The 14,721-nt window shown below is 37.6% G+C and overlaps 1 protein-coding gene across 1 annotated transcript; it reads left to right on the forward strand.

Annotated features, from left to right (window-relative positions):
• The first annotated feature begins 1,984 nt into the window (after window positions 1–1,984).
• On the forward strand, window positions 1,985–7,608 carry LOC122035010 (5'-adenylylsulfate reductase-like 3). The gene is made up of 4 exons (XM_042594371.1): window positions 1,985–2,384; window positions 6,314–6,501; window positions 6,584–6,708; window positions 7,057–7,608. The coding sequence occupies exons 1-4, from the start codon at window positions 2,190–2,192 to the stop codon at window positions 7,503–7,505; spliced, it is 957 nt and encodes a 318-aa protein (XP_042450305.1). The 5' UTR covers window positions 1,985–2,189; the 3' UTR covers window positions 7,506–7,608.
• Window positions 7,609–14,721: the final 7,113 nt, after the last annotated feature.

Below are 14,721 nucleotides of genomic sequence, written 5' to 3' on the forward strand. Positions count from 1 at the left end.
GATCGATTGGGGCAGTGTTTGAATCGATTCAGCCACTTGCTCATGAAATCGCAGCTTCGTGAATCGATCGGCCGATCGATTCAATACCTTGAAGTGTTTGAATCGATTCAGCCACTTGCTCATGAAATCGCAGCTTCGTGAATCGATCGGCTGATCGATTCAGAACGATTCTGTGCGAAGCACAGAATGTTCATGGATCGATTGGCTGATTGATTCAATCCCTTGAATCGATAGGATGATCGATTCAGAACGATTATGTGCTTCGCACAGAATGTTCACGGATCGATCAACCGATCGATTCAGTACCTTGAATCGATCGGCTGATCGATCCAGATGCATTCTGTGCTGCGCAGAACCTTACCAATCGATCAGCCAATCGATTGCCTTACCTTCAATCGATCGGCTGATCGATTCAGAGGCAATTTGCTGCACAGCCATGTCTGAATCGATTTACCAGTCGATCTCTGACAGTGAGCCTATCACACACATAATCTTGTGACTTGCAGGAACTTCTCTTGCCAAGAATCCGGTCCCCGACCTTCTTGGACTTCTCTTGCCTTGCATCTGGTCTTCTGACCTGCAAGAATTCTTTTTGCCAAGAATCAAGTCCTCGACCTTCTTGGACTTCTCTTGCATCTGGTCTTCTGACTTGCAAGAAACTCCTCCTGCAAACTCACAATGCATGTTAGTTCTACCGTATTAACCTAAACTTAAATAATTGTCAACATATTGAAACTTTCAGAGCATGATTGCACCAACAGGGTGGTCTCAAAGATGTTATTTCTTTTATTTTGCTATGCTAGTTTGTTGGAGTGTATGAAGATGATGAAGAATACCCTAACTGAAAAGAAATAGTCAAAAAGAGGGAGACAAGTATTCCCTAACATTATTGTTGAGGAGACATTTAATGATAATGCCAAATTGATTTTTATTTTCCGCGTAAAAGGGGGAAAAAAAGATAGTAAAGCTATATAAGGAGGAAAGATAGAGAAGAACTCGGAACAATCGTTAATTAGGAAAAACTAGGCTATCAAAAAATAGTAATCAACAAGGTGACAAGTATTTGAAATCAAAGGTAAAATAAATTAAAACAAAGGGTGTAGAATATTTAGCTCTATTGATATTTTTTAATTTGAAGATTTGATAGATCCATCAAAGATCAGAAAGAAGGGACGGCTGCCCTCTATTGATATCTTGTTGAATCATTAAGCATGTCACTTTGGCCATGCTAAGCCATGAGCACTCCAAACTCAATAATAGTCCAATCGACCAAACTTGTTTTCCAAATCTTAGCAAACATCCCACCTAAAAGCCTACCAAAATAGTAAGCATTTTTTTTACCTTGCAAATACTTCATCACCTAACAAATATTGTTTCATCTTTGAACTTTCTATAGATTTTTCTCTTTTTTTCTTTCTAATTTATACTATCATTTTTTTTTCTTGAAATCACTAAAGCCATCATACTCTTTTAGTTTAATTGTTGAAGTCTTAAGAGACTAGGAAACAATTTGATAACAATTATCATATGAACATAAATTGGTTAAGTTTTAAAGAGATGTTTAGGTTGTTCAATTGTATCTCTACTCTACATTTATTTTTCAATTTTAAAGATGGTCTGAACTGAAAAAATATTCCCCTGCAAAGTTTAGGGGCTAAATTAAAAAAACCTTTTGGGGGCATGCAGGTCAATTTCCTGCACATCCAAAACAGGCAACTTATTCTCAAAGCTGAATCAAGAACCATGACGTCATGATAAACTCCTGGTCAGGCTTACTTCCATATACCCCAGGCAAATTCGCGGTCCCTGTCTCTAGTCTCCCACCCTCTTCTGCGCTCTCATATATTACGTGCGATTCGAAATGGACGGCTGGGATTGGATCTTTTGAAACACCACCTTCATCTCCATTATCAACAACGTCCTGTGCCCGTCTCCATAAATTTATGCCAAGAAAAAAGGACTAAAATATTTATTTATTTGTTTTTTAAAAAAAATATATTATCTTTTATATATCTGTCTCCGGTCGCGTCGCCTGGCTGCGGAGCTAACATACGCCGGCGCCACCGACACCGACGTCCCCCTGTCCTCGTCCGGTTCTCTTCTCGCCTCCCCTCGAGGCCATCCATTTAAGGCTTCGTCTCCCGTTCTCTTGTTTGGATCTTCATCTTTGCGGGAGCTGGAGTCGGATCATGGAGAGGACCGGGAAGCTGACTCAAACTCTGTCCTCTTCTGTTCTTCTCTTGGCCGCCTTCGTTGTCCTAGCGACTGGGTCACCTGGTTGCCCCGTGCCCTCGGTTGGGGACTCGATCTTGGGTCGTTCAGGCTCTCTCTGGGATTTGGACCCGAGGATGATGCATGCTAATTATCGGATCGGCGTTGTTGAGGTGCTAAAATATTCATTGTTCAATTAAATCAATTGTCGTGCGCTTTTTTTTCTGAGATTTCCTGAGAAAAGATGTTCCATCTTGTTTGAGTTTTTAGAAAACATGATGGTTGTGAAATTAATTAGGATTTTATTTTATCGCAACAAGCTTTTGGTTCTATGAGATTTTCATTTTGCAATACCTGAACCAGTTAGCGCATCTGTACTAGGCGTAACTGTAGATGTTTTGATGGAAGCAAAACTAGCATTTATGCCTACATCTCTATCGCAGATTTGCGTTTCAGGTATCAATTTGTACAAAAAGTTTGTGTAGTTAATGGGTATGTTTGTACCAATTGGCACCAATGATGAAGGGGAAACACGAGAGGAAGTACATGGAGAAAGGGCCTAAATAAGAGGAAGAGAGATTGACACATGGGAAAAAGAGAAGAGGGAAAATACAGGGAGAGAACTAAATAAGAGAGGAGGAGATGGAAGAAAAAATGGCTAAAACATTTCCTAGTTTTGACTAGTTTATGCACTGCTAACGAGTTTGATGGTCAAGTATCCCTTACCTCAAGAAACAATTAGGTAATTTTTAGTAAAGGTGCCAATTACCTATGCTAAGCTGAGCTCGAGATGGCCGCTCACTCTAGTTGAGCCATGTGAGCAAGACTTAGGGAGGTGCTGACTCAGGCCTAACATGGGCATGAAAAAAATATAATAAATACATATTTAAAAATTAAAATTGGAATTTGCATTTTTTTTACTTTGTACATGGCATTCGGTTTGTTAAATTATTTTTTTTACCTCATTTAGCCATGAGATTGGGATGGTGTTGCAAGACACTTCTGCCTTCCTCATTAAAGTGTGATGTCTAGTGTCTTCCTTTGTCTTTTAAGTGGTCTTCTACATCTAAGCAATCTTTGAGAGAGATGCAAGTTTCCATGCTCTCCTTGATTTGTTGGTATGTCACTAGCTAGGTCTCCAGTATGCTAAATCAAATGACTACTAACCATAACTTAAGTATAAATGAGAGGCTATAAAAGCCATAAACCTACTTGAGTATCACCATACTTCTCATAGTACAAAACACTTGTATAACTTAATAAAATCATTATTTCTATTCTTTATATTATTGTTGGAAATTTACTTATTCTTGTAATAAAGGGGTGCACGAAGCTCCTGCCAATACGAGATCCCGAGGAAAGGTCAGACCACATTGGATCTATTGTACGCAACGTTACCTGGATTGTAAGAGGCTATTTCAGCAACTCGAATCCGTGGCCTCAAGCTCATAACAAATTTACCGTTATTCCAAGGCTCCCCTTTTACTTATTCTTATAATAATAAAAAATTATTTACAAAACACACTATATTTTACTCTAGCATCTTACACAATATAGCTATACAAAATGAAATACATTAAGTATAACCCTAACATGGATTGTAATATCGTTCAGTGCTAGTCGACATGAAAGAAATGCCACATTTCGCTTACTAATTGACATGTGAAGTGGGTTGGAGGTGGATGATAGTTTTCTTCCATGATGTACCAGTGTTCTTCGAACTTCTTTTGCGAGTGAGAGCACATGGAACAAATTTTTGCTGCGACTTCAAGCAATTTTGACAACTTGCAAACCTCTTTTGTGAGTGAAGGTGATTCTTTAAGCTATGTGATGACTAATTATAATTTTGATAGGACCATGACAACTTGCAAATAGCTCTACAAGGCCTCATGAGCTTCGCGAGTGTGCTCTTCATCCTAATGAACAACTCCAGAAGGGCCTATGTCTTGAAGATGAGCTTCATCTTCTTCACCAACATCATGTATTAGCACTCCAGAGCAATACTTAAACTATCACGTATATATATTTCTTTTAGTTTTATTTCCATGGTGGCGATTATTTTAGCTATATTATTATCATTTTTATATTCATTAAACAAAGTATTAATTTACTTAAATGATATAGTAAGAATAAAAATAGTAGAATAAACGACAAAAAAAAACATTATTCTTAGAATAAAAAATTCTAAAAGACAAATCTTTTTTAAAGGAAGACCAGTCAAATTCATCAATATTTTATTTTGAAGAAATCTATCACTTATATTAGTTCCAGAGGTTTGATTTTGAACACTTTTCTAAAAAAATGGAAATAAAACTTAATGAAAAAATAATAACTAATTTAGTATTAAATTCAAATAAGTAAAATTTGAAAAATATAAATTTTACCTCACAAAGAAGAGTGGAGGATGCCAATGAGAGTTGGACACAATACCAGTAGTGGTGGTATAAAATATAAAGGACGAATAGGAACAAAAAAAAAAGAAATTAGGAAAAAGATCAACAAGAGATTAAAGAGGGGAGGAGCATATTATGAGAGTGTGAGAATGAAAGTTGGATAAGTGAGAGGTTGAATGTGTTTGGATGAGGGATGGGGGATTGAGGTGGAAAGGGACTAAAGATAAATTTGAGAATATCTATGATTTTTTGTGAACTTTTAAGGGTATTTTGGGTTTTTCACAATCAAATGATCATTAATCCCCCACATACTTTTTTGATCCTTTATAATGGTATTCGGTAGATTGAATGGAAAATTTGAGGCGCAATTAATGTGGCTTCTTGCTCGACACAGCTTAGAGCAATGAAGTGACAATGAATGAAGAAGAGGAGGAAACTGCCAATGGAATGCTTGTAAGCAAACAAAAGGAAGAAGCTAGCACGAGGAATTTATTTGGATAGAGACGAGTTTAGTCACAATGATGGCGGGGGGAAACATGATCATGAAGAATTTATGAGCCTTTGGATTACAAGATGTGGTGATCAAAACTACTTGAGAAGGACTCATTCTTTTTCATACTTGTATTAGGGAATAAGGGAAGCAAAACAACACATTCTATGGATCACAGTGCCTTCCCTGGGTCGTGGTGCCATCTTTGAATTTTGGGGCTGGGATGCCATGATGGGGGATGGGGATCATGAGGGGTTATGGAAGAGGAAATCAGGTATGTCCTTTTTGATTAACAGGTTTCAGATAATCTTTTGATTTAACTCAAATATGACATGGATTTGGTCTATGGATTCACTTTTTTTAAATAGAGGTCAAGGCATAAAATGATGTGTTTCAGGGGACTTGATAAAGAGTAGATTAGCTGATTTAGAGATTATAAGATTTTGTAAATTGGATTATTTTGTTTGTTGAATTTTCTAGATGCATCAATTACCTTTATTTTATTTCTCACCTTTTTTCCACTTGCTTGTTGAATGTGTTTCATGTTTACCATCTGAAATATTCAGTTCAAAAACTCTCAGAGTATTTTATGATCTTTTTATAGTTTTTAGCTACTTGACATGAGTAAGAACATTCAAGGCTCATGCATTTAAAATGTCTAGTAGTTTGTAGCAGAGAAAGAATGTGGGAAGATTCATTCCGCACTGGTTATTAGTTCTGTTCTGACGGCATCTTAACTTCAAGTTGGCTTGTGTTCAATCAGCACCATGTGTGAGTTATCTACATGAACTCTAGATAAGGACCCTAGTGATGTTTCAAGATTACTTAGAGACTTGTATGTTTTGGTCGATGTAGGAAAACTGTGTCGCCTTATTGCACTTTAGCTCTCTTGGCTTGGTGCTTCCTTATACTTTTATTTATTTTATGTTGTGGATTCCTCTGTGCTCTTTCCGTGTGTTGCTTCAGAGTTTAACCCTTCTCAATTGATTTTAAAAATCTGTTAGTTGGCGGGCTGCTTGGGCATGTTGCTTTGTGGTAATGTTTACTTGTCCACTAGTTCAGTTGATTTGCATGGTTCAAAAGTGTTGTGTTGCATAATTATGACAGCCCTTGTCAAAATATGAAAGTACTTTTAATCGATTTAATAGAACCTTTAAACTTGATTAATTATATCTTATTTGCAATGATCTTTATATGTTTTTCTCTATTCTATTCGCAGGGAGATGAAGCTGCTTTGCAGCGGGCATTTAGCATTGTGCAGACAAACAGAGACAGCTATGTAGCTCTGCTATTTTATGCATCCTGGTGCCCTTTTTCTAAAGTCTTCCATCCAAATTTCTACATCTTGTCTGATTGGTTTCCAGCTGTTCATCATTTTGCATTTGAAGAATCTGTTATCAGGCCGAGGTAAATTAAGAAGTATGGTTACAAATTCCTCAAATGCAATCATGTTTATATGGTGATGATATCTGAAACTTGTCAACTTCAGCATACTCTCGAAGCATGGAGTGCATGGTTTTCCTACCATTCTTCTGCTGAATTCCACCATGATTGTCCGTTATCGTGGTTTACGCACCATAAATTCCCTTGTTACATTTTACAATCATGTCACAGGTATTATGTATCCTTAATTACTTGATTGCAAATCTACAACTCTTTCCATGGCAGCTGTTTGTTTTAGAATTGTTTTGTTCGACAATTTATGTAAACATTAAATTGCTTCATTTCATTCTTACATTGAATATTGGACATTAAAAGAATTTACCTGGTGATTGAGAAAATTGTAATATTCAGTAGTCTGAAATGGTAGATCAAGTTTCATAATCATACATCGAGGATGCTTGTTCTGGACTCTGTTTAGAAAAATGGGAATCAATCAGCAATTTGTAGATTGCAAACATATTCCTAAGGTTTTTCTACACCTGAAAAAAAATGATACTTACTATCTCATTATATTGTCAGGTGTTGATCCATCGGCAAAACTGATACCCCTGGATGAAATTATGGACTCACCGAGAGTTTCTGAATCCATGGAAGATGCACAGGAAAACTGTCCATTCTCATGGGCAAAATCACCAGAGAAATTGCTGCAGCAGGATGGTTATTTGGCGCTTGCAAGTTGCTTCCTGTTAATGAGGCTTCTTCTTCGCTTCCTTCCCAGCCTTAATGCTTGTTTCCAGAGAGCTTGGAGGCGACAGATGCGATATGCAAGCCTGAGGAACATATGGAATTCTTTCAAGGCATACCTGGAACAAGCAAAGCAGGGCTTCAGTAGGTTGCATCCGTTCAAGCAAACAAATTTGCAGGAAGGTGCAAAGAATGCAAAAGCTTGGGCTTCCAAATCGTTAGCATCGATGTCACTAGGCGAAAGTAGTTCCGGAAGAGCATACTCCACAGTCAAAAGAAATTAAAAGGCAAGATCATTCGCTACTGTTTGTACAGTGTTGTATATCGACTTTGTTTGAGTGGAAATGTTTATGGGCTGCAACAATTCTTGAAGCTGCGCCTTCCTGCATGACCTTACGTTAAGATATTTAGATTAGATCCACTAGCAATCCCTGATGATCTTATCCACATTATGATGCTCGACAAGTTTAGCTGCCGTTGCAGAAAATATATTCTAAATACATGATAGACGAATTAATTAAATGTGATAAAAACTTACAGCGATCTCCTGCAGATCCGCAATCGGCAATGGCGAAACTCGCTATCGGAAGAGCGATCACTGGATCGGAAAGCCCTCCGCAATTCCACAAACCAAATCTCGCCGCTTTGGATGTTCTCCTCTTACTCTCGTCGTACGATCGCGATTTCACACACCACCTGAGCCTTGGACGGACCCCCTTTATATAGGGAAATACACTAGGGGCATAATGGACTTTTCCATTATGGATAGTGGGGAATATGTGTCACGTTCCCCACTCTCCCCATTTCCAACATCTCCCACTCGTCCAAGGTAAGTCACTAAGACTAGTTCATTCAAGTAAGTCACAAAGACTTAATAAGTCACATAGACTATTAGAGAGTTTAGTCACATAGACCATATGAGAACATCCAATCCAAATGGTTCGTGCGACAGCAAGCACACTGAGTGATAGTTGCTAAGAAGATTGTTACACATTGACTTAGCCGCTCGTTGAGCAATCAATGCTAATAAAGTTGTTACACTTTGCTTAGCTGCTCAAATAAATTAGAGACACACTCTTTATGGCACTTAGCCACTTTCCTGGTGGCACATAGCCTTTATCCAGGATTCATCCAATCTTCAAATGACACACAGCCATTATCTTGAAGATATCCATGTCTTGCTATTTACCCAGATTAAATAATTTTTCATTTACATCGATATGAACATCTCTAATCCCTTATAATGACCATTATGTCAAGAGCATATTCCATATCCAATATTCACATTCATTTCTATACAAAACAGAAATGGGTCGACCAGTGAATAACAACAAAAGATGTAAATATATTTAATCTTCCTTTTTAGCTAGAATCAATTCATTTTAATCAGTCGTTTTCGTAGTTATGCTCCATAGACCGAATCATCCATAGTCATAGGATACACACTAAAGTAGCAGACACTGATTAAAACTTCAAGTAGACAGCTAAATAGTCACTAAGGCAAAAAATTGAGATTAACATATAATCTCAAAGGTCTCACATAGTAGAGAAACGGGGATTCATTCTCCTACTACCTTTATTGTCGCAATAGCACATGTGGTATGAATCACATGCTACGATGTTATTCTCTTTACTAAAAAGAGTGCATGTTGTCTTCAAATTTAACATCGTACAGATTTTGATCTAGACATACCTAACGTCTAATCCTGAATTCAACATATGAATTCTAATCTGGCTTTCAACAGGTTCAGTAAATGGTGGGTTCATTTACTTCGATCATTATTTACACATAAATGATCTCATCTTGACACAATTATCAAGGCGACCTCAACTTATGAATCTGTCTCTAATTTCATAATTTCAGCTACGTAAGCTGTTTCATAAGTAACGGTCTTACCCCTATTTGTACTTAACAAACAGAGATGATTGTCCATGTGAGTGGACCAATCTCCACCTGCCAACATGCTCACCAAGATCTTACATGAATGTAACAAATACAACATATACACTGAATAAATTATGGCAAATGACACAATCATAACACAAAATCTGATTGTTATTTCAATATTGTTACATTCTACAAAGTCCCAAAGACTTTACATGTTCTTTAAATGACTCTTTAGTCATTGGCTTAGTAAAAGGATCTGCAAGCATAACACGTGTAGGGACATACTCAAGAATGACTTTTCTTTTAGCCACAATATCCCTTACAAAATTATATTTAATTTCTATATGCTTGCCTTTGCTGTGATATTTGGGATCCTTGGAAAAAGCTATTACATCATGACTCCCACTATCTTCAACTATCCTCAGTATTTTTCGATGCTTTGAAACCTTCTCAACCAGATCGCTTCTTGCATAGCCACTACGCATCACATATTCATCTTCCATAATCGACAAAGCTACACAAGCTTGTTTCTTGCTATTCCAGAGATGGCGCCACCATTCAGCAAGAATGCATAGCTCGATGTGGATTTTCTATCATCCGTGTCTCCCACCTAATCTGCATCTAATAACCTTTCGACTCATATCCGATCCTTGGAAACAGAGACAATAATCTTTGTCCTGGATATCTGAATATCCTTTTTACTGCCTTCCAGTGTCTCGGTCCTGGATTTGACTGGAAGCGACTGACCAAGCCCACAACATAGCTGATATCGAGACGTGTACACAACATAGTGTACATTAAACTACCAATAGCACTGGCATATGGTTTTTTATTCATCTCAGCTATTTCCTCTGGAGTTTTAGGACACATACTCTTGCTCAACACAGTACCTTTCACAATAGGTGTATGTTCTATGTTGCAATTAGACATGCTGAAGTGATGTAACATCTTATTTATATAAGACTCTTGTGACAGACCCAAAAGTCTTTTAGGGCGATCTCTCATGATCTTCACCCCTAAGATGTATTCAGCTTCTCCCATATCTGTTGTATCAAATTGTAATGACAGCCACTTCTTGACTTCATTCACATATCCTATGTCATTTTCAGCTATCAGCATATCATCAACATATAATGATAAAATGACATACTTTCCTTTTTCCTGTTTCAGGAAAACACAATGATCCTCATTGATCATTTCAAAACCATAAGATAAAACGACTTCATTAAATCTTATGTTCCATTGTCTTGACGCTTGCTTTAGCCCATATATAGACTTTCTAAGTTTACATACTTTTTGCTCTTGGCCTTCAGCAATGAAACCTTCTGGTTGAACCATATAAATTTCTTCGTCAAGATCACCATTAAGGAAAGCGGTTTTTACATCCATTTGATGTAATTATAAGTCATAATGTGCCACAAAGGCCAAAATAACTCTTATTGATACAAATTTCACTACGGGAGAAAATGTCTCTTCAAAGTCAATACCCTCCATTTGGGTATATCCTTTTGCTACTAAACGAGCTTTGTATCTGTTAATCGATCCATCTGCTTTCCTCTTTATTTTGAGAATCCATTTATTCCCAATAGCCCTTCGGCCTGGAGGAAGATCGACTAAGTCCCAAACATGATTTTGAAACATGGACTCCATCTCTTCAACCATTGCAGCTTTCCATTTTTCTCTAACTCTACATCCCAATGCTTCCTCAATGGATTGAGGCTCGTCGTCGTCAATTGGAAGTGTAACCAATGCCTCATTCTCAATATCAAACCTCTTCTTAGGTTTGATCTTATGAACACTTCTCCGTAAGTTGGGTTGTTGAGAAGTCAACTCATGACTCGGCATATCACTCCCACTCGGTTGACTAGACTCAGGTATCCCTTTTGACACATCTCTTGTTGATAATATCTCATCCTCCTCAAATAGAGGAACATTTTTATTAACATCACCTCTGATTGGGAACTCTGTTTCGAGAAAAGTCGCATCTCTCGAGTCTATTTCGGAGATGGTTCCATCTAGTTGCTCACCTATGAAAACATAACCTTTGGAGGTCTCATGATATCTTATAAAGATACATTTCTTACCTCTAGGACTTAGTTTTCCATACTTGTGAGAACTATCATGAACATAAGTAGCTGACCCCCAAGGTTTCAGATTACTCAAATCTGGTTTTCTGCCTGTCCAACGTTCATAGGGGGTAGATGGAACTAACTTTGAAGGCACTTTCTTAAGTATATAGGCTGCAGTTAATAATCCATCTCCCCAATAGGAAATTGACAAATTAGCTTGCGCCATCATAGACCTAACCATTTCAAGAAGAGTCCTATTTCTTCTTTCACGTACCCCATTTTGCTGTGGAGTTCCAGGGATTGTCAGCTGCCTAATAATCTCTCTATCATTACATATTGTCTTGAACATATCAGACAAATACTCCCCTACACGGTCAGTGCGTAAAGCCTTAACTTTACGTTCCGTTTGATTCTCAACTTCGTTCACATAACGAATGAAGCAATCTAATGCTTCGGATTTGTGAGAAATCAAATACACATGACCGAACCTAGAGAAATCATCAATAAATGTAATGAAATAGGAAGCTCCATGTCTAGCCTTCACATTCATTGGACCACAAATATCCGAATGAATTAACTGCAATGTTGATTCAGATCTAATAGCCTTACCAAATGGTTTCCTAGTTGCTTTTCCAGCAAGACAATGCTCACATATAGACAATTGAATCTTAGCTCGAGTGCCCAATAGACCCTCTTTAGCTAATCGATTCATACGTTCTTGTCCTATGTGTCCTAATCTAGCATGTCAAACTTCATCAGTTATATCTGCATCACTAGTTAAAGCAATGTTTGAAAAACAACCATCAATAGCATAATTGACATCTGGTTCTACATTAAGAACCATAAAACCATTTGTTAAAAAACCATATCCGATTGACACTGAGTCAATCTTAAGTTCAACAGACCGACTGTAAAAATTAATACAATACCCTAAATCAAGAAGACACGTAACGAAAACAAGATTCCGTCGAATTTCAGGAGCATACAGGACATCATGTAGAAATAAAACTCTACCACCACGTAGGTTGAGTTTGCAAGTGCCGACTCCTTTGACTTCAACTCTTGCATTATTTCCCACATAGATCCACTTGTTGCCAGCTGGTACCCAACGGTACATGTAACGTCCCAGCTACATGGTTGATTGCTCCCGAATCTATAATCCACAAAGGATAAGAATCAGCTAACAACACTGAACTAGCAACAAAATGCTCTTGAAAAGAAGACACACTTGGATTTACCTTTTTCGGCTCATTGCACTCCCGAGCAAAGTGGCCCTTTTTGCCACAATTAAAACAAGTCAACTTGTTTTTAGGTTTCTTTCCAGTCTTCTTGACTATCTTCTTGATTGGGCCTTGTCCCACAACAGCAGCTTCCCTCTTCTTTCCCTTCCCTTTCTTGAACCATTTCTTTTTCTTGGATCCATATGATCCTGCAGAACCTACAGCCACATAGGCTTGTCCAGAAATCCTTGCGGATTCAACTCTCTCCGCCTCCAGTTCTACATGGCGTGAGACATCAGTGAAAGTCTTGATACTCTCACTGTGAGTTAAGGTCTGCTTCATGGTTTCCCAAGAATCTGGAAGTGAACGTATAACTGCTTGAACCTGTTGTTCATCAGTCAACTCATGACCAGTAGTTTTAAGCTCCCGAATCATGTTCGACATCTCCCTGAGGTGTTGAACCATTGATACATTCGGACGCTTTTTATAGCTGTCAAATTTAATTGTCAGCTGTCGAAGCTTGCTCAGACTTACTCCACTGTATTTTTCTTTAAGGGCAACCCAGACTTCATGAGCCGTAAGATATGACTCATATTCAAAAGCTAGGTCGTCTACCATTGAACTAATCAATATACCCTTTGCAGTGGAGTCCTTTTTCTTCCATGCCTTATAGGCATCAAGATCTCGTCTGTGTTGTGCAGTGGGACCATCCACAGGTACTTCCATAACCTGATTTACAGCCTCTAGAACTTCTTGTTCCTCAAGTACATATTGTATCTTGAGGTGCCAGATCTTGTAGTTATCCCCATTAAGTTTCTCACCTTTGTTGAGTTCAGCTATTATGTTTTTGGTTGCCATAATCTATCATAAATAAACAAATTATTTAGTATTCAGTGTATATCATATGTATGTAATTTATGATTGACTTAATATTACTTTGAGTTGGTTTACAAAATCAAGTGACAACTATGTTTTCACTCATCATCCGTATGACCAATCAAATTAATATTAATCAATTCTATTACATACATCCCAACAAATGAACTAATCATTTATAATATCATGAATTCATTAATTAAATGAACTAATCATTTAATATATCATGTTTTTTTTAATTAAATGAACTAATCATTTAATACATCATGAACTAATCATGCATCATGTCAAGCAAACAGCATAAATAAATGAACATATCATTAATATAAAATTATGCTGCAAATTGTTAACATATAACCAACTGACATGAATGAAATGGACTAACTATTGTTCATACAAAACGACAATAAAAATAACAGAACTCTAATAAACTAGATAGGCAACTACCACTCCCACTAGGACAGACACTAGTGCAGTGGCTAATATAATTCCTCTCAGCCTGGACTCATTTGGGGTAATCCCAGGCAAGACAGCTTCAAGATTTTCAATTGGATCCCACACACACTCTCCCAGATCCTCTTCAGATTCATCTGGATCTTCCTCTGGCTCTTCAGGCTCTTCTGGATCCTCTTCAGGATCTTCTGAATCCTCTTCAGATTCATCTGGATCCTCCTCTGGGTGTTCAGGACCCCAATAGAGATGAAGCAACTGTCTGCACATCTCTGAGTACGAGATGTGTCCATCATAATCATCCCAAAGTTGGAATGTTATCTGCCTAAGGTTTTCTGGCAGTGAATAGACTAGAGCAAATCTTCTGTGTGTGTCTTCTACTGGAAATTCTTCTCGCTCGAGTTTCCAGAACAACCGATCGAGCCGACCAATAAGCCATCTGAGTCCTAGAACAGGGTCGAAATCAAGCTCCTTAATCTCCTCCCAAAGCTCATGTTGTCGTAAATCACGACTAGCCATCTGAAAAATTGAAAATAAATAAGTCAGTACAAAACCGACTAACCAGTACAAAACCGGCTTATTTCAATTTATACAGGCATAGTACCAACATAATAAATCAAGAAAAACAAATCTTCTCGATTTTAGGAGTTAAGTCGACAATTAGAACTAATCTAATTGGTCAGATCCATCGGATCGGTTGATTAGGGATCCAGATCCTAAGCTCAATCCATTGTCCTTAATTAGAACTAATCTAATTGGAGGGATTTTGTGTCTATGTTCTGTTACTTTTTCTCTAAGTCCATTTTAACCAATTTCAGACTTATTGATCAAACTCAGGTCTGCTTGATCAAACCAATGCCCATTGGTTTAAGTCCGACTAATTAGAACAAATCTAATTGTTTTGATCAAATTTGACCCATTAGAACAAATCTCGTCATTTGATCATATTTGGTCCAAGTCCAATTACTTAACCCAAATTAATTTCGGGTTTGGATCA

Source organism: Zingiber officinale, chromosome 11B (genome assembly GCF_018446385.1).
Source record: "Zingiber officinale cultivar Zhangliang chromosome 11B, Zo_v1.1, whole genome shotgun sequence".
In the NCBI taxonomy this organism is placed as follows: domain Eukaryota; kingdom Viridiplantae; phylum Streptophyta; class Magnoliopsida; order Zingiberales; family Zingiberaceae; genus Zingiber; species Zingiber officinale.

What these genes read in the sequence shown, in the direction of transcription:
- LOC122035010 (XM_042594371.1), top strand. Translation starts at nt 2,190, where the DNA reads ATGGAGAGGACCGGGAAGCTGACTCAAACTCTGTCCTCTTCTGTTCTT. An exon ending in ATCGGATCGGCGTTGTTGAG is followed by an intron (nt 2,385 to 6,313) that starts GTGCTAAAATAT and finishes TTCTATTCGCAG; the next exon opens with GGAGATGAAGCTGCTTTGCA. An exon ending in ATTTTACAATCATGTCACAG is followed by an intron (nt 6,709 to 7,056) that starts GTATTATGTATC and finishes TTATATTGTCAG; the next exon opens with GTGTTGATCCATCGGCAAAA.